The sequence below is a fragment of the Miniopterus schreibersii genome, assembly GCF_964146895.1.
Source record: "Miniopterus schreibersii genome assembly, chromosome: 2".
Lineage (NCBI taxonomy): Eukaryota > Metazoa > Chordata > Mammalia > Chiroptera > Miniopteridae > Miniopterus > Miniopterus schreibersii.
The window spans coordinates 98864576-98888969 of NC_138102.1; the positions used below are offsets into that span (position 1 = coordinate 98864576).

Consider the following 24394-nt stretch of genomic DNA (forward strand, 5'->3'; position numbering starts at 1 on the left):
GCATTCACCATAATGGAAGAGAAAGGGTGTAATTCAAAACATCTGATAAAAAGTAATCGCAATACAGAGAAGTCAAGTGACTGCGGGAACCTTGGGACTGCTAGGAAAAGTGGTGGCCTTGGCAGTGGCTGTCCCCCTTAGGTTGTGTGGTGGATTGAAGAGGACAGCAATTACAAAGGAAGAACTGCAGCCCCCCTCATGGTTCTACACCCCTGTGCCTCCCCCAAGCCTTGATTCATTTATGTCTTAGGAAGTAGATAGGACCAAGTACTCATCACCTACCTGAGTTTAGACCACGACCTCCAAACAAGGTCTTGTCCATGTTTCTCTTCACACTTGGTTATACGTTTCAGATGCCTACTATGTGCCTGGGACTATGCTAAGTACTCTGCGAATACCAGTATCTTCCAGGTGGACATGTAACACTCACCCAGTTCCTAAACATCAAAAGACCAGTGCCAGGCCTTAGAATACATGTGAGATGTGGGGAGCTAGAGAAGAGATGCTGAATGAATGTATGTTGTTTTGAGCCCTATAAACATGAATGCAGTAGGGGCTATGACCTCAAGTACATTAGGACAGCCTTGTCACTTGTCCCATTTGTCTGTGCAATAGCTGCTGCAAGTTTTTTAAAAAGAGGACATCTGGAGACAATGGGTTTTCTCTTTCTGGTTTATTTTGACTTCTTAAAACTAGGAGCTAAATATTGTGCATGTTATCCATTTTGTGTGAATGCAAATAGTGCCATTTTGTCCATTCAGCCGAGGTTTGTGGCCATGCGTCAATACTCTTTTTAGGGGAAGAAAAAGAAATGTAAGGATCCTTCCTTTCATTTTCTTATTGAGGCCTTTCCAATTTATGGTTGATCTCTTTTATCCTTCTAAAAGCTAGCTTCCTGGTTAAGAGTTCTAGAAGGTGTACAATTTCTGAAGCTGTTCAGCTTTCTTCCAAGAAAAAAACGCCTCACATACATTAGATATTAAACATGAAAGCAAGATGGGTCTAAAGAGACACAGAAGCCTAATAATTAAACAGCTTGCTTGCCACGTATGTGTTCAAATACCTATTTCACGTTTGGTAACAAGCAACTCTGGGTGCTTAATCAATGTTTTCATGAAAATTTGTCATGTCAGAACGTCACTGTGTGTGCTGTGCTCTAAACACAAGGGAGAGCATAGTCTGTGTAACTAATAAACTAGCCCTGCGTTCTTCTTTTCCACACAGACATGGATAAATGGCACATCAAAAAGCTCCATAACTCACATTTTAAAAAGGATTACCTTTCACTTACTCCAGTCCTATGATAAATGGACTTGCTGGGAGTTCTCACTCCCCATCACAAGTCGAGAGTTCCCTGGAACAAAATGTGTTGATGAGGACACTGACAGATGCATGGAAAGGCCCTGCTTGCCTTGGTGCTGCTGCTGCCACCTGAAACACCAACCATAAGGGGACAACTTTTATTAGGAAAAGAAACCCCTCATGAACTCTAAGATTATGATAGGAAGAAAGAACAGGCCATAGCTCTGTCTTCCTGGGGTTCACCACCCCCATGCTGGCCCTGGAAAGGATGCCCTTGCTCTGTACAGGCGTGGAGCACCTCTTTTTAGGGGGCAAACTTGCAACATGATTAAAACACTGGTCATTTTCAAAAGAATTTTCTGGCCCTAGCCAGTTTGGCTCACTTGTTAGTGTATCAACTGCAGACTGAAGGGTCTCGGGCTCTATTCCAGCCACGTGCACGTACCTCAGTTGCAGGCTCGCCCTGGTCAGGGTGTGTACTAGAGGCAACCAGTTGATGTGTCTCACATCAGTATTCCCCTCTCTCTCTCTGTCTCTCCCTCCCTCTCCCCCCCCTCCACTCTATCTGAAAAGCAATGGAAAAAATATCCTCAGGTGAGGATTAAAAAAAAATAATTTTCTAAATACTAAAGGAAAACATAAAGACATATGCATAAAACCATAGATAGCTAAATAATCTAATAAGCAAGTTCCAAACAGATGGTTTGTGATCTTATAGTAACTATACTTAAGGCCCAAAAGTCCATTCACTCATTCAGCCCACAGTGAACGCCCTCTAGGTAGCATGCCCATTGCTAGGCTCCAGGGCAGATACCAAGAAGCATAAAATATACAGTCCCATTAGGGAGGCAGCAATGTTCATAAGTAATTTTATTGCAGAGTGGTAAGTGCTACAGCACAGGTAGATGGAAACACTCTAGACACTACAGAGGGAAAGATGAAATCTCTCAAGGCCATGGAAACCGTCAGAAAGAGGGAAGTGACTATTGCAGGGTCTTAAAAGAGAAATAGGAGGGTCCTGGGTTCAGAAAGAAAGAAAAGAAATCCCAGGCAGAAGCATGGCATGCAGGAAGCAAGTCAGCGCAAAGGAGTGGAGGAGGGAAGGGAGTGGGACGAGGTGGCACAGGTGTCTTACTGGGCCCCTTCTGGCCTGATGCCTCTCACCAGTACTTGGAAGAGGCCTCCTGGGCATACTGGTCCTGTAGCAGCAAAGACCAAGAGATAAGATTCCAAATCTCTACCCTCAGTGGCCCTTACAGGGCTTCAGGGGGCCCCTCTCTTCGCACACAGAGGAGTGGCCTTATGAATTATTAGTGGCCTTAGTGATTACTTTCCAAACTTAAAATCAGGGCAATGGTCTGACAGGGGACTTCAGTGTCTAAAATTGGGTCTCAAGGACATAAGGTCATTTTGATCATCAGACCCATGATTTAACCAGTTGCTAACCATGCCCCACACCCCCAGAATCAGTGCACATCTGGTGATGGGAGAGCAGCCAGTCATTGTCCCTGATGCTCTAGCCTTTAGGGGAGCAAGAGAACCTTTGCCTCCTATGGAAGAAGAGTGAGAGAAAGAAAAGAACCAGCAAAAACCTTCATTAGTGTAGATCCAGTGGTGCAGGCCCCAGGCAGCAGGAGTGCAGGATGAAGGCTCAGATGCATAAATAAGGTGGTCTGTCCAGTGCCCTAACGGGGCTTGTCTCACTGTGCTTCCAGACCTGTTCACAAATTATAGGCAAAACCCATTCTGCCAAGTCAGACTTTCAACCAACATTTTGTCCAAAGAGGCTTGACCACAGGACTCTTACAGACTCACAGCCCTGAACCAAGATCCAGGAAATAAATACAACAGAGGTTGCCATCTCGACAGACCCCCAGGATAAGCCCAGAAATGCAGAGTTATTGCCATTCAATTTTTTGTTCTTTGGAATACACAGAGTGGTATAAAGGCTTCTGTGCAAAAAAAATGAGCTATCTCCTCGAGACTTCTGATCAGAAATGGAGTCTCCCCTTGGCTATGTTGACCTCCTTTCTAGAATGAAATTTCCTCCTGTTCTCAGCAATGATTCCTGTAGAATCACTCCTAACGTGCATGATTTCTCTCAGGAGCAAGAGAAGTGTCTGCACTGGACTTTTAAGAACAGACGGCATGGGCCATGACTGTTCCGCAACCCACACAAAATGTGTTGCTGTTTTTTGGTGTTGCTGATAGGTAGTTGTTCATTTTACAACAGCTGCTTTCATATGTAGGATCCTGGTTCACAAGCTCAACAAAATGAGTAAACTTTTTTCATTTATCCGCCAACAAATAAGTCACAGAATGACTGTAGGAGTGAGGCCTTCATGTGACCTGCTGAGGTTGGGAAGAGAAATGCGTTTTCCTGGGTTGATCAGTCTGATAAACAGAACCAAGATGTACCCACAGAACCATGAGCGTGTGTAGAACAGGGCAAGTCCCCTAAGAAGCACCTGAAGGAAATGTGACATGCACAGCACACCCCTCTTGGGGACTGGAGAAGGCCTCATGCACACGAAGCAGTTGAACTGAGGGTTAAAGAACAGATAGGCAGTCAGTAGATGGAGACAGGGAGAAGGGCGTCCAGCAGGGGGAACAGGGCAGGCAATGACATGAAAGTCAGGGGAGCTATGAGTTTAGAGGCTGATGAGTTCAGTTTGGTGTGGTCTGGTGGCTTCAAGGAGGACCTTGAATGCCATGCTAAGAAGAATAACCTTCTGCTGAGTGCAGCTGTCAGGGCAGTGGAGAGATGGGAAAGATGTGTCAGCCGGTGATGACAACAGTCTCTACTGCGAGACTGAGTCTGCAACCTTACCAGAGAGCCCATTGTGAATGAATGCCCTGCCCATGGGTGCTGGTACTGATTAAATGAATGAGTTATGCTGTGAGAAAATTAACTCAGTGGTAATGTTCTGGATAGACTGGAGAGGGGAAGAAAAAGAATAAAGACTGTTTTCAAAACAAAACCATGAGAAAAGGAGAAAGGGAAACGTGCTGAACACATGCTATAGCTGGGCACTCTGCCAGTTACTTTCAAATATACCATTTCATTTAACCCTCACAAAATAAGAGGGGGGGGGAGGAGGAGGGAGGGAGAGAAACTATTCTTATTCCCGCTTCACGGATGAGTACACTGAGTCTTGGGCAGGTCAAATACCAATAGCCAGAGCTGCCTTTAACAGCAGTCTTTCCACAAAATCATGCTCTTTAATGGTGGTAGTAGCAACAGGAGTAGAGGGAAGGGATGGCTGCGAAGGCTGGACAGAGGCCAGATCCATGGTGATTATGAGGGAGCCAGTAGATAGGCCACAGCACAGAGGACGGCTGCAGAGAGCCAGATGGAGCACTTAACTGAAATGGAGATCTGCCAGAGGAAAGAGTTTGTGGAGAAAAACAGAAGATTATCATCATTACTACTGTTATAAATGATGTACCCCCACAATATCAGCGGTTGAAGAGCAACAGCTAACATTTAATAAACATTTGTTGTATACCAGGCACTCTACTACATGCTGTGCATGCATTATTTCTTGTTAAATAATACTGTGTTTAATTCTCAAAATTGCTTTACTCCTACTCTACAGAGGTTAAGGAACATGCTTGAGAACAGCACTTCTCACGGGGGGGGGGGAGGAGCACCGTCCTCTTAGGGGTCCCCAAGGCTCTTTCAGGTGCCCAGGTTCTCAAGGTTTGGCTTTGGCTTTTTTTTTCTGTGTTGGTGCCAGAGCAGCATTGGGTGAGAGTGCCAACTGCCTTAGCGGTAATCAAGGCGGTGGCAGCAGACTGTACCTGCAGTGGCAAAAGGGCCAAGACCACTTAGGAAGATCCTTGATAAGGCATACAAATTACTAAATTTATTAAATTGCACCCTTGAGTACACATCTTTTTAAAATTCTGTGTCGCAAACTGAGGAATAGCATAAAAGTCCTTACACTGTATATCATACTGTATGTATATCAAGAAAAAGCAGTTGTGGGAGTGCTTGAGTTGCAACCTGAACTAGCTGGGTTGTCTTTTTCCCCCACAGAACACCATTTTTAGTTGATAGAAACACTTGCAGACAAACTGGTTATTCAGCATTAAGACCTGGGCAACAAATAGATTCAGTGACATAGAAGCATGGAACAGACTGACCAATCTCAGAGGGAAGCTAGGGTTGGTGGGGGCAGGGAGAGATTAACCAAAGAATTTATATGCATATATGCATAACCCATGGCCACAGACAATAGTGGGGTGAAGGCCTGGGGCGGGGAGTGAGTGGAAGGGCCTAATGGGAAAAAAGGGGACATCTGTAATTTTTTGAACAATAAAGATAAATTAAAAAAAAAAAAAGAACTGGGCAAATATATTCTCAAAAATAAACAAAGCAAACCTATTACTTCAAGGATATTATGTGTTGCTAACAATAATATTTAAGTTTTCATGAGAAATTTGAATTTTGGAAACCTCGTATCTGCCACTGTGTGCTCAATAGCTTTTCAGTCCTTAAAGACTTTTCAATGATATCAATGGTGGTGTTTACAAATATGATTTTTTGATCTTGTATAACAAAATGAGTCCACATTTGGAAGACCCACATACTTTTGTGACCTATGTATGATGTTACAAAAAAACTTGCATTTAAAAGAAAAACCAATGGATTTTAAGGTAACATGGTACAAAAGTTCACTGTGACTTCAGATTTGACATTTCAACTAACCCCTCAGAAACTCCCAGTTGGCTCTCTCTCTTCAAGAAGGCAACCAAGCAGCCTCCCCAGCAGACAGAGATCCATGATCTTTGTGAAGACCCTGACTGGCAAGACCATTACCCTCAAGGCTGAGCCCAGTGACACCACTGAGAATGTCAAAGCTAAAATCCACGATGAGGATGTCCCACCTGATTGTGCACCAACAACTGGAGGATGGCTGCACTCTCTCAGACTGCAATATTCAAAAAGAGTCCACCCTGCACTTGGTGCTTCCTCTGCAGGGTGGCATCATTGACTCCTCCCTCCGCCAGCTCGCCCAGAAGTACAACTGTAACAAGATGATCTGCCTCATGTGTTGCGGCCACCTGCATCCCCCGCACTGTCACCTCCCACAAGAGGTGTGGCCACACCAACAACCTGGGCCCCAAGAAGAAGTTAAATAAGGCCCCTCTACCACCTCCTTGGACCCTGCCTGAACCCCATGGCCCTGGGGCCTCAATAAAGTTTCCTTTCCCTTGACTGGAGCAGTTAAAAAAAAGAAAAGAAAAAAAAGAAACTCCCAATTGGCTCAAGTTATGAAAAGATTATTAAAATATCTCCTCACTTTCCAACTAGGTTCCTGTGTGAAGCTGGATTCTCTTCGTTTACTTCACCCAAAACAGTATATCCCAACAGGTAGATGAAGAAGCAAATGTGAGAATTCACCCGTCTATTAAACCAGATAAAAAATGTACTAAAATGTAAAATAATGATACTCTTCTCACTATTTTTTTATTTTGAAAAATAAAGTTATTTTTCATAAAAATATAGTACAGGGGTGGGCAAAAGTAGGTTTATAGTTGTTCATATGGAAAATAATACAATAAGTAATACAAGAATAATCTCTGTGTTTTGTGTACTCACAACTATAAACCTACTTTGCCCACTGCTGTATATTAACTTGATAGGTTAAGTTTTTTAATTAATAAATGAATATGTTTAAATATCTCGGTCTTATATCTAATACAGCAAATATTCCTAGCTACAACCCACATAAAAGTTCTTTGGAGGAACAAAACATTCTTTGGGATCCTCAATAATTTTTAACAGTATAAAGGGGCCTTGAGACCAAAAGTTTTCTGAGCTTTGAAAACTGCCAGCTTAGAAATTGTAAGTTGTGGGACCCTGTGTTCAAACGCTGGTCAGCCTGACTCTAAAGCCCTTGGTCTTACCCTGAATTGCTCCATTTTGTTTTAGATTTGTTGTTTTGAGGTGCTAAATTTCCAAGAACCCATTAAAAATAATAAGTATTGGTGATATGGGCGAAATTATGCTTTAGTAACAAAAAACCTGAAATTTCAGGGGCTTTAAATTTCAAAGGCTTTCTTGGTCAGGCCAAGTTTGCTGGTCCAGGCAAAACTCCAGGCCAGCTGTTATGCATTGTCAGTGAACTCCAGGCCAGCTCTTGTGCATTGTCGGTAACCTCAGGCTCAACTTGAGTTCTCCATAGTCCTTATTGCAGGGAAGGGGCACACTAGAGAGCCAAGCACCAGCAGCAATGACACTGTCACCTCTGCTGGAGTTTCACTGCAGGGTGAGAAAGTTGTAATCCTCTGTAGTCCAGAGAGAGAGCAGATATCCCCAATCATCTACCCTTCCTCAGCACCACCATCCTGTGACACCCCATCATCTGCTCTGAAAAGATGCTTGGTGCCTAGAGACATGAACAAAGTTGAGAACTTAGGTTCTGCCCTTCAGGGAATCACAAAATATCTGGAAAGGAAAGATACAGCTACAAGTAATGTCACCTTACCTTTGTACAGCTCTAAACTCTTTTCCAAGTTACCACATGAATAATTCTAGAACAGGGTAGTTAGAGAAGAAGTCCAGACAACCAAGCAGCTTCAAGTGTTCTTGAAAGAAAGAAAACCCTGGCTTGGAAAATCAAGGATGGTTTCAGAGAGAAGGTGGGATATGAATAGAGGTGATGAATTGAGGGAAGGACCCAAAATGGTAGAAATGGAAAAAAATAAAGACATAAAATCAGTGAGGTAAGAGAGATATTTGCAGAAGGTGGATACAGCAATGTGACTACAGTTAATCATGCATAAAATATATTTCTAACACACAAAGATGACATTGGGGTGAGAAGAAAGGAAAGCTGCCTGAAGAGGACAATAGCCAACCCCAGAGTGGGGCACGGTCCCTGGTGAGCACTTGGGTCCCTGGGAAGAGAGGGATGCAGTTGATAAGGCCCAGGAAAGGAGGTCACAAGCACTGAGGACTTCTCATTCATCGGCAAGAGAACTGTCAAGCTTAGAGATACAGATATCACTTGTTTTAGTTGAAGAAACTAGAACCAAAATATGACCTATGTCTCTTTTATTCTAAGAAAGTATTTCCTTTATATTTCCCTGACTTCAACAACAGTAAAATAGCTACGGTGTGATAATGTTCTACACAAATGAAAGTATGATTTTCAGAAACAGCATTTTAAGAGCTATAAGTCGAGCAGATGTTAGCATTATCTTGCTTGCATTCAGTTGTCATGTTCTTTGACTTTCGAGAGTAGGTAAGTCCTGTTTTTGTGTTTCCCTGCTTTGTAGACTGACATCTACTTTTGGAGAGACATGAGATAAAAGAGAAGAAAGAAGAAAACCCCAGATGTTGAGATGCTCATTATGCCTGTGTTCAGGGAAGCTGCCATGACCCGCAGAAGCATCCAGAGGTTGGTTGAGAAAGGGAGAAACCAAAGTGGGCAGTGGTGGTAATGGGAGAGAGAAACACTGTGGGCATAGCATTCAAAGGACCTCTGGGTGGTTAGAATCAGTATAGTCTTCCTGTGATCCCTGCAAGGTTACATCCCTTAGTCTATTTTATTTTATTTTTAATCCTCACCTGAGGACAGAGAGAGGAAGGGGGAGAGAGCAAAAGAAACATCGATGTGAGAGAGAAACAGCAACTGGCTGCCTCCTGCACGCTCCCCGACCGGGGATCTACCTGAAGCCTAGGTATGTGCCCTGACTGGGAATCAAACCCATGATCTTTCAGTGCACTAGATGATGCTCCAAACAACTGAGCCACACTGGCCAGGGTTCCCTTAGTTTGTTTAAATGTTCAAGGTTAACTCATAGACTAACAATGCTAGAGCAGGGTAAGGAAGGTGAGGCAACAGGGCTGAGGCGTTGCATGGCAGGTGCACCAAGTCGCGTACTTCCTTTGATAGTCAGTGGAGACTCACTGTGTGGTTGAGAAGCTGACACTCATCAAAGCAGCCCATGAAGAAGACACTGGGGACAGTCCAGAAGGCAAAGGAGGGAGCAGACGGATAGCAGTTTGGCAGCTTGTTGCAGTAGTCCAGGCAGAGTCATTACAAGGTTGAACTAGAGCCGGGTCTGCAAGGTTAGAAAAAGAAAGTGAATGCCAGAGTTATTGTGAAGGCATGAAGGGCATACCAAATAGATTCAGGGTGAACCAGAAGGAATAACATGATTCTGAAGTTTGAGTGGTTAAGAGTCGTGGTTGGAGAAGCTAAGAAAACACATACGTTGATTTAAAAGATTTTGGTGTTCTGTATTAGGCAAATTGCATTTGAGAGGAGGGTGGGTCATCTAAATGGGAATGTTCAATGCAGATAGACACGAGGACTGGAACTTAGAGAAAGGTCCGTGACTGAAATACAGATTTGAAGTGATCTACAAAAGAAGTGAGAAAAAAATTCATGGGAGTCATGAAGACTAGGAAGAGGCAAATGGCAGGACACCAGTTTGGGGACCCCATCTGGGGGGCTGTTAGGTTTTCTCCTCTTGACACCAAATACTTTAACACCACTTCTCCAACTCTCTGACACCAGCATGATTTGGGGACTTACTCTGGGCTTCCTGGCTTTGAGGCCTGGTTCCTTGCCCCTCCCCCATGTCCACCCCCCAATGCCCCCCAATTATTGGAGCTACCCAATACCTTTCTGTTCTTCCCTCCTTAAATCAGCCAGAGTGATTTCTCCTGCTTGCAACTATGACCAGTGATGAATACAAACAGGCTACCAATGACATCAAGTCCTGCAGATCTATTAAGAGGGCATTTGATTTCATGATTTGGTTATTTGTGACTTTAGGCAGATAGTAATGAGAATAAGTTTTATTAGGAGTGGAAAAGAAAGAATTCAAAGACAATGCTGATCTAACCACATGCCTGAGATTGATATTGTGCTAACCAGCAACATGGACTTGGTTGTAGACTGCTGGGGGACTCTTTGCAGTCCAGTTAGTGAAAATATAAGGCCCTCTCTTGCTTGGGGTGACATTTACTGTGAAGTGAGGTAGGAGAGATTTTGATTCTCGTTTCTTCTTCCTCCAACAGAAGAAGGTTATTCCTGCACTCTTAGCATCATAACTAGGAAGAGAGCCCCACAGGCTGACCCAGGTTCTGATTATCCAGAAGACCACTGAGTCCTCTTTCCTCCCCTCCTCTCCTTTATATGGGGTTAAACACAAGCTCATGAACTTGGCACCCTAAGATCCATTGGTTCACTCCTTTCCCTCACATGTCCACATGGAGGCAGGACTCTCTGGGGCCGCGCCCCATTGTGTAAAAGTGTCATGTTCTTTCACAGGTGAGGAAACACTGCCATCTTTTCCTTCTGACTAGCATGCCCCCACCCCTCAGGCTTTTCTGTCTGGCAAAATCACAGGCTTCCTGTGCAACTCAGATTGAATATTGCTTATTCAGGCAATTGTCCTGAGTCCTCCACAGCTCAGATCCCATGATTCCTGCATCTTTCCTTTAGCTGTGCTCTCTAAATGACTGGTTATGCACCACAGCTACCTATATCTATTTATAAATTATGTGTATCACTGTACTAATTATGTGTGTCTAAAAACACACAAAAATTGAAAACTTTAAAGTATGAGATAAAAAAATATAAAGACAAGTTCTAATGTTTTCTTGTCTCTATCCCCACCCCAGCCCAGGGTGCACAGTCTTTATACAGAATTCTGTTGTGTTCATAGCATCTATTACAACCTATTATAATTCTGTTTCTATACCTGGTCTAATTTGCCTTTCTATCCACACAGTGCCTGACACAAAGTAGGTCCTTAAATCTATGTTGAATTAACTTATATAACATTAGAAATATTTTTTTATAAATAAATAGTTCCCATCATTTCTCAGTAATGACAGATTGTAGCAACTGGTGTATTGACTGACTTATCTGAACAACACAGTTTAAAAGTCAAGTAAATTGCTTTTTCATTGAAGCTGTCCTGACACTTGTCTCAGTTAGGCTTTCTCTACTGTCAGCCCTGGATTTATGCCTTAGGGCACAAACGAATGACAATCCAATTTCAGGTCTGGGGCTGATAAAAATTCCAGCTCTGGGCTGATTTTTGAAACGAAGTATTTGGACACCAAATACTTAACTTTCAAATGTGAAAGTCTCTCCACAGACGCCAAAAGCCCAGTTTTTTGAACAATTTTGAATCGGAGATTTAAAAAAACAATGGGACTATACTTTAGTCACAGTTCCCATTTCTGAAAATTCTATTCAGTTTGGGCATTCAGGGCCCAGTGATTTTTCTGATGGGCATTAGTTGACTGTGAAATACTTCTTTAGAAAAATAGAATCTTTAAAACATACTATTATGTTTTGGTCCTCTATACTGTTCACTCTAGTCATTTAAGTTATCCTGCTGACAGCTCAGCGATGTAGGCAACAATGTATGAACGTGCTAATAATTGAGTGTGGGAGTCCTGTGAGGGAGTGAGTGCCAGCTTGTTGACTCTACTTGGTGCTCTATAGCATCACTTCCCAACATCCTCCCAATAAACCTCAAACATAAACCCTTCTTTTTAAAAAGCCAGTTTGAAATAGGCCTATAGTCTTGACTGAGCGCTTATTCTTTATTTGTTGTGTTTACTTGTCCCTCAAGACAACATTAAATTTCCACTAAGGGCCATTTGGACACAAAAAAATCAGGTGAGTTGTTAGAATGATGCTCTAGTTTGGGAAATCCTACCCATGAGGAAACTGACGGTAGATGGGATGTTGTCAGAGGACTTGTTTAGGGTTTGAGTTGGTCTTTGAAGTAAGAAACCATTCATTCATCCTTCCCCCAGGGGATTTATTCCTAAATGTCCCACATCCAAGAAACAGCCGCCCAAGTACTGCCTGAGCAGTCACACCCCCCTCCCCCCATGCTGGGTGAACATGACTGAGTATGGAGTCTTCCCTCCAGTGTGGTTGTAACATGTCAGCTGTTCCCAGTAGGGTTCTGCCTTCTCCCTACAGGGAGCAGGGGTGAGTGAATCAGCAAGTCCAACACCCTGCCTTAAGGAGAAACTGTTATTCCTCTGGATTACTAGTCCTTGATGTGCTTTGGACCTTAGTTTCATCTTTCCTCACCATTATCTCTTCTTGGCACCATCAAAAGAACGTCTCAACTGGTGGCCCTGTTTCCACCCTGCTCCCCATGGTGTAGACCTGTGCTATGCAGTATGGTAACCACAAGCCACATAAGGCTATTAAGCACTTGAAATGTGACTAGTCCAAATTAAGAGGAGCTATAAGAATAAAATATACACCAAATTTCAAAGATTTAATATAAAAATGTATAAACTATCCCAATAATTTTAATATTGATTACATGTTGTACTATTAATAATCTAGCTAGATTAGGTTAAACATAATAAAATTATTTTCACCTGTTTCTTTTTACTTTTCTTTAATCCTCACCTGAGGATTTTTTTAATTTTTAGAGTGAGAGGAAAGAAGAGAGGGAGGGAAACATTGATCAGTTGCCTCCTCTATGCTCCCCAACCAGGGATTGACCTGCAACCTTGGTATATGCCCTGACTGGGAATCGAACACACAAGCTTTTTGGTGTATAGGACCTCTTTACTTCTTAATGTGGCTACTAGAAAATTTTTTTTAATTGCATATATGATTCACACTTGTGGCTCACATTATATTTGTATTGGACAATGCTGCTGTGGACTCCATGCAGCACCTAGAGTGACACTTTGAAAATCACAAATATCACTCCTCTACTCAAAACTCCCCAATGGCTTTATATGTCACTGAGAGGCAAAGAAAGGATCTTATTGTGGCCTATAAGGCCTGAGATGATCATAGATGATCCCAACTACCTCTATGATCCCCTCCCTATCACTCCTGCCTTTGCCACTCCATTCAGGACTCACTGGCCTCCTTGCAACTTGCTGAACATGCCAACCAAGCTCCTACCCCAGGGCCTTTGCATATGTTTCCCCCTCTGCTGAGAATTTGTCCCCCAGATATTTGTGTCATCTCTCAGTTCTTATAGGTCTCTGCTCATTTGCTATCACCCTATATGAAGTAGGAGCCCATGAGCAGATATGTGCAGGCACGCACACACGTGTGCACACACACACACTTCCCTGTACCATCCACTCCCTCCTTACGCTGCTTTAGTTGTCTTCATAGTTCTTACCACAAGTTGTCATTTTTTACTTCGTTGGTCTCCTTCTATTGAAGGAGGTTAGAGCATCGTCCGATATGCAGGTTCCATCCCCAGTCAGGGCAGATACAGCAATCAACCAATGAATGCATAAATAAGTGGAACAATTCGATGTTTCTCTCTCTCTCTCTCTTTCCCTCTCTCAAATGTAAAATAAAATGTAAACTCCATGAGAACAAGGATTTTTGTGTGTTGTTTGCTACTGAAAACCAAATGCCTAGACCGGTGCTTGGCATGTTGGAGACACCCAGTGAATATTGTTGAATGAAAGTGAATGAATGCCGGAGTAATGAATGTGTGTGGATCCAGGATGAAAAAGCCCAGATGCCCCTCAGGTTGGCTGCTAGCCTAAGTAAAAGGATCTCCTCCACCACCAAAGGACTTCTGCACTGGGTTTGAAACAAAGCCTCAGAGTAATGGTGGCCCCTTGCCTGACTTTGTTCTCTCTAGATACTCAAGGAGGTGACTATGGCAAGGCAGGACCTGAGGATGTGGGTGCCGTCCAAATATTATCAACCCTATCACAGCTCACAAAGATCTCTGTGTGTGTACACCTTTTTCTTCCTTCTTCCCTCCCTCCCTTCCTTCCTTTCTCTCTAGCATAACTAAAACAGAATATAATATTTTTTAAATTCTTAGGTAAAGTCAAAAGAAAGCTACAAAATGCAAATAGCATAAACCAGTCACTGCTGTGCCTGGGCTGTGATCCCACAATGACTAGAGTCACATCACAGGTTGATTAAATTTTCAAGAGCAAGGCCTGGCTTCCTCTGGATTCAGCTTCCATCTGTCTCTGTCATATGTGCTCTGGACGTTACCTCATCCCCCATTACCTAGCATAATCCTGAGCATCTTCTTGAATTCAAGGAGACACTTGAATGCCAACTTTCCTTGTTACAAACCCTTGTTTTCTGGAGATTTCTAGCCCTCAGTTTATAGTCACTCTAAATGCAGTTAACCCTGTTCTTCCATGCAGCCCCTCCTGTGCCCCAGTACACTTCCAGATTCATTTCTGCAGCTATTCCAACCCCTGCTGGACTTATGGCAGCCCCCCTGGGAAGATCTAGCAGCTTGGCTCACTCAAGTAATGGGAATACAGTACCCGAAGGGTGAAGGCCCCAGACATAGGGGAGCCTCTTAGAGCAGCCTCACCCCCAGAGCAGCCTGCAGACTCTCTGTGCCCCTGCCCCTGGCTGTGAGATCAGACAGGACTGTCCCTGCCTACACTCCTGAGGCCTCACCAGGTGCTAACCTGTGCCTCTAACGGAACTAAAATCTTGTTCTGTTCTTTGGGACTTACCCGTTATGGATTTGTGGCTTAGGTGTACTTGAAGGAAGGGCAGGAGCTACTTAAAAGCACTTTACCTGTCTCCTCATGTTGATTTCGCCCACACCCACTAGCTCTCTCACTCCTAGCTCAAAGGCCAGTGCCACATGCCCTTCCCCTCCATGGCCCCTCCCCTTTGATCCGGGGAGGACTTCAGAATTTAACACCTGGCTGAACACTTACCAGTGTCCTTCAGGAAATTACCTAATCCAGCTGAGCCTCACTCTCATTTGTAAAATGAGGACAAAATAGAAGGTACCTATCTCACAGGGACCTTGCATGGCTTTCTGGAAAACACGCATGATGCCCAGTGGTGCTCCTCTTCCCAGCTGTAAGTGCTGTGTCCCCAAGCAGCTGCAGACCTGACGTTGCCCCACATGAGGAAGGCACAGGACAGCAGGAAAGCAAAACAGAGCAGAGCTCAGCTGAGAGATGGTCAAAGAAAGACTGTAAGGCCTGATGAACCTACGGGAGCCCCTAGATGTGGCTAAGCCTACACCAGAGACACCCCAAAACTTCCAAGTTCTGTGAATCAATAAATCCCCCCCCCCTTTTTTTTTGTTTTATTGGTGGTTTGATTTTTTGTTGCCTGTAAATGCAAAAGCCCAAACCAAAATACTGCTTTGCTGTGACCTGGCTCTTCTCTTTGGCAGCTTTGTATAAGATTTTCATGAGTCTCTGGCTCCCCTGGGTGGCAAAGAGACTAAATTCAAGTTTCTAGGATTCCTGCTTCCTGCATAAGCCTTCTCATTTCTACAATTTATTGATACTTCAACTCCTCCGGTGTCTGACACACTTGGCTCTACTCTTAGCCCACAAATGCTTGGACAGAGATTTTCTTTTCATGGTCCACCTGCTCTCCTGGCTGTGGGGGTGCTGTCTGCAGTGAGCCTGTAGAATCCCCTCACTGGACCTGTTTGAGGTTGCCCTTGGCTTTGGGCGAGTGGTACAGTGAGTGGCCTGAGCCAGGGGGCAGGAAGTTACCCTTCTCTAGAAGCAGAACACAAAGCACCATTTTGGAATTATTAAAAAGTGTTGCCAACCCTGAGAACCACTCAGAGTCCATCATGATTTTAAAAGCCCTGGCTCCATAGCCGTTTTGCTCAGTGGTTAGAGCATTGGCCCATGGACTGAGTACAGCCAAGGCCATGTACTTCGGCTGCAGGCTCGATCCCCTGCCCAGTTGGGGTGCATGCAGGAGACAGCCAATCGATGTGTCTCTCTCATATCGATATTTCTCTCCCTCCCCTCCCACTCTCTCTGAAGAGCAATGGAAAAAATATCCTTGGAAGGGGATTAAAAAAATTATTTTTAAATAAATAAAAGCCCTGGCCCCGTGAACTGGCCTCATTCGGCTTACTCTGAATGCAGCAGGTGCATAATTGAAAAAAATTCAGGCCGACAGGCATTTTAATTGTGAAATTTGTGAGGAAATATTGGAAACACAAGGTTTAGCCATATTGATTTTATTTTATCATGATCAGTTTCCTGGAGAGTCATTGCTATTGCAAAGTCAGCAAGGCCCCTGACACCCTTACCAACCTTTTAGTTCTCAGAGACAATCTGGAAACACATCCTTAGTAATTGCCATTCTGTTGCTTACATTTTTACATAACTATTGCTGATTCCTTACTGTGACCCTTGCTCTTCCTTATAGGTATAGTCCATCACTTGTGTATTTGCCGCCTCTGGCAGGGAAATGAAGTCCCCTTCCTCCAGCCTCTTCACCTCACCTCAGGTGTCAATTGCCTTGTCCCCCCATCCCACACCCCTGGTCCAGGCTGAGCTATGTGTACTGCTTCTGTTTCCAATAATGTTCTATACACAGCACCATGTTATGATGATTACATGGGATCATTGGGTGTCCCCAATTAGGTTGAGGAGCTTGAGGTATGGTCTTTATCTCTTTATTTCTTTAAACCAGGTGCTTCCTAGCACAGGGCCTGGTCCAAAGTTTATTAAATGAATATATAAATTAGAAGGACAGGAGGAGATAAAACAGCATATGTTGCCCAGATGCCTTACAGTACTGTGGTGAGGACTTCATAAGAGAGCATTAGTAAATAACCTGGAGAGGTAGCCAGGACAAAGTGGCCATGTCTGTCGACTGAATGATGGTGGATCCACATTCCAAAGGTGAAAATTCTGCAGCTCAGAGAGTATAAGCAACTTCCCGGAGTCACACAGTTGCAGTGAGAGAGTGGAGACATGAGAACAGTTCTCTCTGGTCCCTAAGCTCTTGGCTTCACCTACACCTCCCTGTGGCCCTTTGCTTACACCTCTCTGTATCCCTCACTCTAGCAGGTAGGTAAACATTTTTTTGTCAACAATAATCTTTGAATCAACTGTAATACTTTTATAGAATGGCTTTTGATGGGAGGAATTTCACAAATATTTGTTGGATGAATGGATGAATGCCTCGGCTTAGGAAAACTTCCACTGCTGAACAAAGGTGGCTGGCATGGCACTGTATTATTCCTTTAGAAAATGTACTGATATCACTATAGTGATCTACTAAGCAGAAACATGATGTTATAAAATGACATTGAAGTAAGGGCTTTAAGAAAAATGTAATAGAGATAAAGGTAAAGAAAATAAAGTCAAGGCAATCTCTCCAGGACAGTGACAAAGTAAAAATCTGCAGAATATTCTTTTTTTAAATTTTTTTAAATTGATTTCTAAGAGAGGAAGGGAGAGGGAGAGAGAGAGAGAAACATTAATGATGGGAGTCATTGATCAGCTGCCTCCTACATACCCCCTGCTGGGGATCGAGCCTGCAACCCTGGGCATGTGCCCTGACCAGGAATCAAAACGTGACCTCCTGGTTCATAGGTCGATGCTAAACCACTGAGCCACATGGGCTGGGCCAGAATAGTCTTAAAAATCTCTCACAACAGAAAGGAGGCATTTTAACCTCCCTGCTAAAATTGGATTCTCTGATTTTGAATTACCTGTGAAGATATTAACATATATGAGTCTAATTTTATGAAATCTGTGGATTGTTGACTAAGTAGTCATGCACTATGAGCAGCACACTAATAGGTGAGGACAAGTAAACAGAGTCATGTTGTTTATTAGGAGAGGGTTACAGGAGAATGAAGGTAATTGAGTGTCTTCGGTGATGAGATCAATCAAGGCAATAACAACCATAACTGCCCTTTACCATGTTCTCTTGCTGTAGCAGGCACTTAGCTTATATTATTTAATTCATTGGTGCCCCCCTTTACCACAGTTCAGTAGGCCTTCCTATTCACATTTTACAGGTAAGATTTCAGAGAGGTTAGGTCGTTGCCCAAGAGAGGTTATCCCCAGACCCATCTGGCTCTGGACACAGAGTCCAGTATATTGTCTGTAACTCACTACCACAGAATCCGCAGCCTGCTGGCTGGCCCTAAATCTTGCCTGGTCCATCACCATATCCCCAGGGCAGACTGGTGTTCTCATCCATCATAGGTGAAGCGAAGGCTACTCTGTATGAGCAAAGTGCACAGTGGACTAGTTAGAAAGTACTTCAAACTGAAGGCTCATAGGCATTTTTTTATGCAATCTGTAAGGATGTATTTAAAAGTACAAAGGTTTGGCCATATTGGCTTTATTTTAGCAGGATTGATGTCCTGGAGACCCACTGCTTATTGAAGAAAGTCAACAAGATCCTTGGAACCCTTTTTGGAAATGGCCCAAGGCTCCTGCAGTCCCCTTCCCTATCCTTGCCAAGCACCCCCACATCCCTTTACTCATAGACGGACACACTTTACTCTGCTCCAGGGAGAACTGTGATTCTGTTCAAGGACAAATGTAAGCCTCAAGGACATGTCATAGGTCACAGTAGTAAGAGTGAGGTTTCCTATACTCTCAAGAAACAATAAAAGGTCTGTTCTTTTCATCCTTGCACCCAAGGGTAATAAGCCTTGATCGTACTCCCTCCTCCCTCAGGGGTGTCCTCCCATTAGAACTGGCAAGGCCAGTGCAGGGCCTCAGGGAAAACAGCCTGTTGTGGTTTGTTCTAGGCAAGAGGGGCAGCTTTTCACTGCCTTGAAGCTGTCTGATGCTGTAAAACGGCTGGGGCAGTCTTTGGCTGGTTATGCCTCTCAGCCCTGGGAAGGCCAAAGAGAAGTCAGGCAGGAACAGGACATGTATATCCTGTTTAAGCACCTTGGTTCAGGGAGCACTGGGTTTGTGTTCTGGGACCTTTAGGGGACACACCCAATAGTGAAGGAAGAGGCTAGAGACAGACATAGAAAAACAGGGTCAAGACACACTTTTCTCACTTTTTCTCTTGGGCTGACCCTGTTCCCTCCCTTCAGAAACAAAGGAGAACTTATACTATTGTCAAAAAGTAACAAAGGTTGATAAATGAACTCCTCAGAAGAAAGCCTTTGCAAGCATAAAGTACAATAACATATTTGTGCATGTACCCTTTAATGAAAGATATCCATTTATAAACTTCCTCAGGAAAAACAGACTTGACATTTCACAATTTAAATAGTTGATTTCAGAGTCAGTAATCAGCAATATCAGCTTCCTCATGGTCACTGTGCTCCTCCCTCTCTTTGAGGTTGGGCAGCATGTCTTCTCTAGTGCCTTCCTCACTCCTCCTAACATACCTTATACCTTACGTCTGCAGATGTAGAAAGCAGCTGGAAGGCATGAGCAATGATTCTGGAGTGACTCATCTTTCAGAATCGGCAAGAAATACCATTTTTGCTGTTTCTCCTTTATGTTGGGGAATTAAAGCAACTTCAATTTGTATGACTCTTAGTTCTCATGTCTGTCTCTTTTTCACATCACTCTAGTTTTCCGCTATTAGACAACTGACCTTTGTGATTATATCCATCCTTGCCAGAAGTTGACTTTGCAAGCTGGTAGCCAGGTCTCTTGAACTATCTAGAAGAGGATTTCATCTCACTTGGCACAACTGAGGTAAGATCAGTCCGACTTGCCCAATAAAAACAAATCTTGAAAATGTTATTCTACCACTCTCACGGTTCTCCTTGGATCATTAACCCATTTGGGTTCCAAGAACTCAGTGTGCTACCCAAGGATGGCATCCATAATAACGCTAACATCTCTGGAGTTCAGACATATCCTGATTTCAGAATCTGACATAAAAATACACCAACACTTTGGTAGTGGTTCCCCACTAGAATTAAGGCGCCTTCCTTCAATGGGGCAAATTCAAATAGTCTGTACTTAAGTGACTCATCTTTATGTATAAGGACTTTAATTTACTTCATTATAGTTCAGAATAGAGAAGACACAGGATACTAACTCTTCCTTCCTTTCCTTTTTCTCACATGTGCTAATGAAACAAAGAAAAGAAGACAGGTGGAATCTATTTCTGGCATATAAATTTCATTTTCAGTGTGAAAAATCAGAATATTATATAGGGCAACAATGATCCTGATTATCAAAATATTAAATTTCTTTATTCCTTCCACTATAATAGAATTGTTAAGGGGGCCATAAATTTAAGAGTTACTTAATAATTTTCAGTAACTGCAGGTATTCTAATTATTAGTTCCTAAGTAAGGAAACTAAGGCAAAAAAAAAGTGATGAGTTTCTGAAGGAAATAATTTATAATCATAAAAACACTTCTCAATCACAGTCAAAATTAATTCCTTGGAGTGGGCAGGACACATCTTCACAACAGCAAGCATGTCCTATAGCTAAATGGGAGACATATCACCCCTCCCCAAAAATCAGGTGGAAGGTAGGCTGGAGTTGTCTGACTCATAGCTATATCCTCTTAGCCTCTGTGGTTCAGAAATCAAACATTGCTCTATTTTACCTCAAAAACATCACCTCAGATGATGCCATTTTTGTGCCAGTAAAGTTTAAATAAAATCTTGTAGATATTAGAGCAGTGGGTCTCAATCAGAGGACTTTTTTTTTTCTGCTACTGGCACCTAGTGGGTAGAGGCCTGGGATGATGCTAAATATCCTACAATGCACAGGACAGTAACTCACAAAATAATTATTTGGCCTAATATGTCAACAGTGCCAAGGTTGAGAAACCCTGTATTACAGAAAAGCTGATAAATGTCTTTTCCCCCAATTAAGTATGTGATATGCTTTTATCATTCAACCATTCACCAAATACTTATTTAACATCTATAGGGCACTGTGAAGAAGAAAAACAAGGCCATTGCCTACCTGAGGCACACAATTCAAAGAGGAAATAAGTAAATAAGATAGTTGTAGATTGTGGTATATGTTGTAAAGGAAATAAATGGGTAACAACAGAGAGTGACTAGGAGGTACATTAGATAATATCGTCAAGGAAGACTTACCTTCCTAAGGAAATAAGGATGTTTTTTACAGCAAATAACAAAAACCACTAATTCAAGTTGGCTTAAACAGTAAGGAAATGTTTAAGTTCACATAGCAAATCCAGAGGTAGGGTTGGTCTCAGGACTGGCTTAAACACTGGGCTCCAACTTCTACCCAACTACAAATGCCAGCTTCCTCTTCAAGAACGTAGTCAAGTGTCTCATAACTGCCCCTACACACTCACCTGTTCAAATAAATAGTTAAGGTGGACTGATTAAAAAAAGGGGGCTAAAAATGTACAACTCAGCTTCCACAGCAATATGAGTTGAAATACAAGTTCTGGTTTTCTTGAATAATTTTACTACTATTACTATGATTTATGGATTGCCTACTAACATACTACATGTTTTATTTATATTTAATCATTCCAAATTCCCAGCAAGGTGGGTATGACCTCCATTTTACAGATGAGGAAACTGAGGCCCCCATAAGAATTTGAAGACTACATAGCTATTAACTACTAATAACATGTTTAGTACTTTACATACACTTTCAATTATTACATATACACTATGAAGTGGAACACAGGAAGACTCAGTAATTTCTCAAGGTCACACAGCTGGCAAATTAATAAATATATATAGTCAAGATTAAAGCCCATAAAGTCAAACTCCAAGAGGGCCGGTGCTCTTACAAGCTGTACTGTTGAGTATATTACTCTTGCCCCAGGACTTAAACCTGATCCAAATCTTTCTGGCTGCAAAGACTAAAAACTGTTACTTTCTCATTGCTATACAAGTTTCTTCATATAAAATGTGAGACCAAAAAATTTCAAAGTTCTTTTTCTGTTCAAAAATGCTATTATTCCTATACTTACCTGGCAGGGAAGATACCATGATTAGGAAGGTGGTTTTCTTAAGGCAAGGCTCACCCATTGCACTCCGGGTATCCTGACTCCTGTGATTTCCCCAAATGTGGGAAACATGACTGCATAATTTGTGGTAGTGGGGGATTCATTTGTATTCTCCCCTTGGGAAAAAAAGCCGATACCATGGATTTTAATGTAAGGTTTTGATGTGCATAAAAAGGGGGGGGAAGGGGGGGCTTTTTGGTAGGGTCCAGCGAAAATAATTATACTTAATTATATTTTCAAATTTAAGAATGCAATCACCTTGTCAGTTGGTTGAATTGTCGTCCCATACACCAAAAGGTGGCAAGTTCGGTTCCCAGTTGGGCTTCTACCATCATTTTATTAGGAGTCCTTTCAAAGAGCAAGATTTTAAAACTTAAACAAAGGGGGTATAAGATGGCACAGGAATAGGTGGGTCTTTCTTGCACCTCATCCCAGAACCAAACTGGAATTAACACTAAATTGTGGAATATTCACCCTGAATTATCAGCTGAAGACTAGCTGAAGAGGAGACTTTTAAACAAGGAAGAGCAGAAACCACCTCAAGATTGCACCTGTACAACAGCTCGCACAATGTGGTTGGGGTAAACATAATAGTCAGTAATCATGAGAGGAGATCCCACCAATGAACAGGAATACGATCAAGACCCAATTACAACAGCCCAAAAAACCCACAAAAGAGACACACCCAGAGCATCCAGCTCAGGAGTTGAAAGAGACAAAAACACTAGGTCCTACAGGACATTTAATACAAAAGGCCACCCCCATGAAGAGTGGAAGTCATAGCAGTTATACTTAATACACAGAAACAAACACAAAGACACAACTAAAATGGGGCAACAAAGAAACAAGCCCCAAATGAAAGAAAAGGAGGAATCTCTAGAAAAAGACCTAAATGAGATGGAGGTAAGCAATTAATTATACATAGAGTTCAGAGTAATGGTTATAAGGATGCTCAAGAAACTTAGACCTATAAGAAACTTAGCGGAACTACATCAGCATGAAAAAGAACATAGAAACCACGAATAAGAACCAGTCAGAAATGAAGAATACTATATCTGACATCAAGAATACACTGGAAGCCTGGAGAGTATTATGCTAAGCAAAATAAGTCAGTCAAAAGAAAGAAAATATCACATGATCTCACTTATATGTGGAATCTAATGAAAAAAATAAACTGACAGACAAAACAGATCCAGAGACATGGAAGCATGCAACAGACTGACGATTCTAGGAGAAAAGGGATGGGGGCGGGAAGAGATTAACCAAAGAACTTATATGCATATATACATAACCCATGGACACAGACAATAACGAATTGAAGGCCTGGGGAGGGGTCAGGAGTGAGGAGGAGGGGGTCAATGGAGAAAAAGAGGGGACATCTGTAATACTTTCAACAATAAAGATAAATTTTTTTAAAAAGGATACACTGGAAGGACTTAAAAGCAGGCTTGATAAGGAAAAGGATCAAGTCAGTGATTTGGAAGACAAGGTAGAAAAACACTCAATTAGAGCAACAAAGAGAGGAAAAAACCTCATAAGGAATGAGGAACGTTTAAGGTAACTTTGGGACATGAAACAAAACAAATCTGCATCATAGAGGTACCAGAGGGAGAAGAAATTGAACAAGAGATAGAGACCCTATATGAAGAAATAATAACCGAAAACATCCCTAACCTAGTGAAGAAAAAGTCACATTATTTCAGGAAGCACAGAGAGTCCTGATCAAGAGGAACACAAAGAGACCCATACCTAGACACATCATAATTAAAATAGCAAAAGTTAAAGACAGAATCTTAAGGGCAGCAAGAGAGAGACAGTTACCTACAAGGGAGTTCCTGAAAGACTGTCAGCTGATTTCTCAACAGAAACACTACAGGCTGGAAGGGAAGGGCATGAGAAATCAAATTAATGAAAAGCAAGGATCTGAAAGAAAGACTACTTTATCCAGCAAGGCTATAGTTCAAAATTAAAGGTGAAATAAAGAGTTTCCAGACCAAAAAAAAAAAAAAAAGGCTAAAGGAGTTTATTACCACTAAACCAGCATTGCAAGAAATACTAAAGGTTCTGGTGTAAGAAGAAGAAGAAACGAGAGAGAGAAAGACATAGGCAAAAAGAATAAAAATGGCAATAAGTAAATATCTATCAGTAATAACCTTAAATGTAAATGGATTAAATGCTCCAATCAAAAGACATAGGGTAGCTGAGTGGATAAAAAAACATGACCCATATATATGCTGTCTACAAGAGACACACCTCAGAACAAAAGACTCATACAGGATGAATGTGAAGAGATGGGAAAAAAATTTTCCATGCAAAAGGGAAAAAAAAGCAGGTGTAGCAATACTTATATCTGACAAAAGAGATTTCAAAACAAAAACCATAACAGGAGACAAAGAATGTC

General features: G+C 42.4%; 1 protein-coding gene and 1 pseudogene across 3 annotated transcripts in view; both read left to right on the plus strand.

Annotated features, from left to right (window-relative positions):
• HSPH1 (heat shock protein family H (Hsp110) member 1) overlaps window positions 1–24394 on the plus strand; it is a 56171-nt gene that overhangs the window by 1406 nt on the left and 30371 nt on the right. For both annotated transcript variants that reach the window (XM_081129717.1, XM_081129718.1), the window contains exon 2: window positions 8593–8714. In XM_081129717.1, the coding sequence (XP_080985843.1) occupies window positions 8659–8714 (56 nt within the window). In that variant the 5' untranslated portion in view covers window positions 8593–8658. The remainder of the gene's footprint in view (window positions 1–8592; window positions 8715–24394) is intronic.
• LOC308552487 (ubiquitin-ribosomal protein eL40 fusion protein pseudogene) lies at window positions 5970–6526 on the plus strand (annotated as a pseudogene). The gene has a single exon. The product of its transcript is annotated as a ubiquitin-ribosomal protein eL40 fusion protein pseudogene (transcript).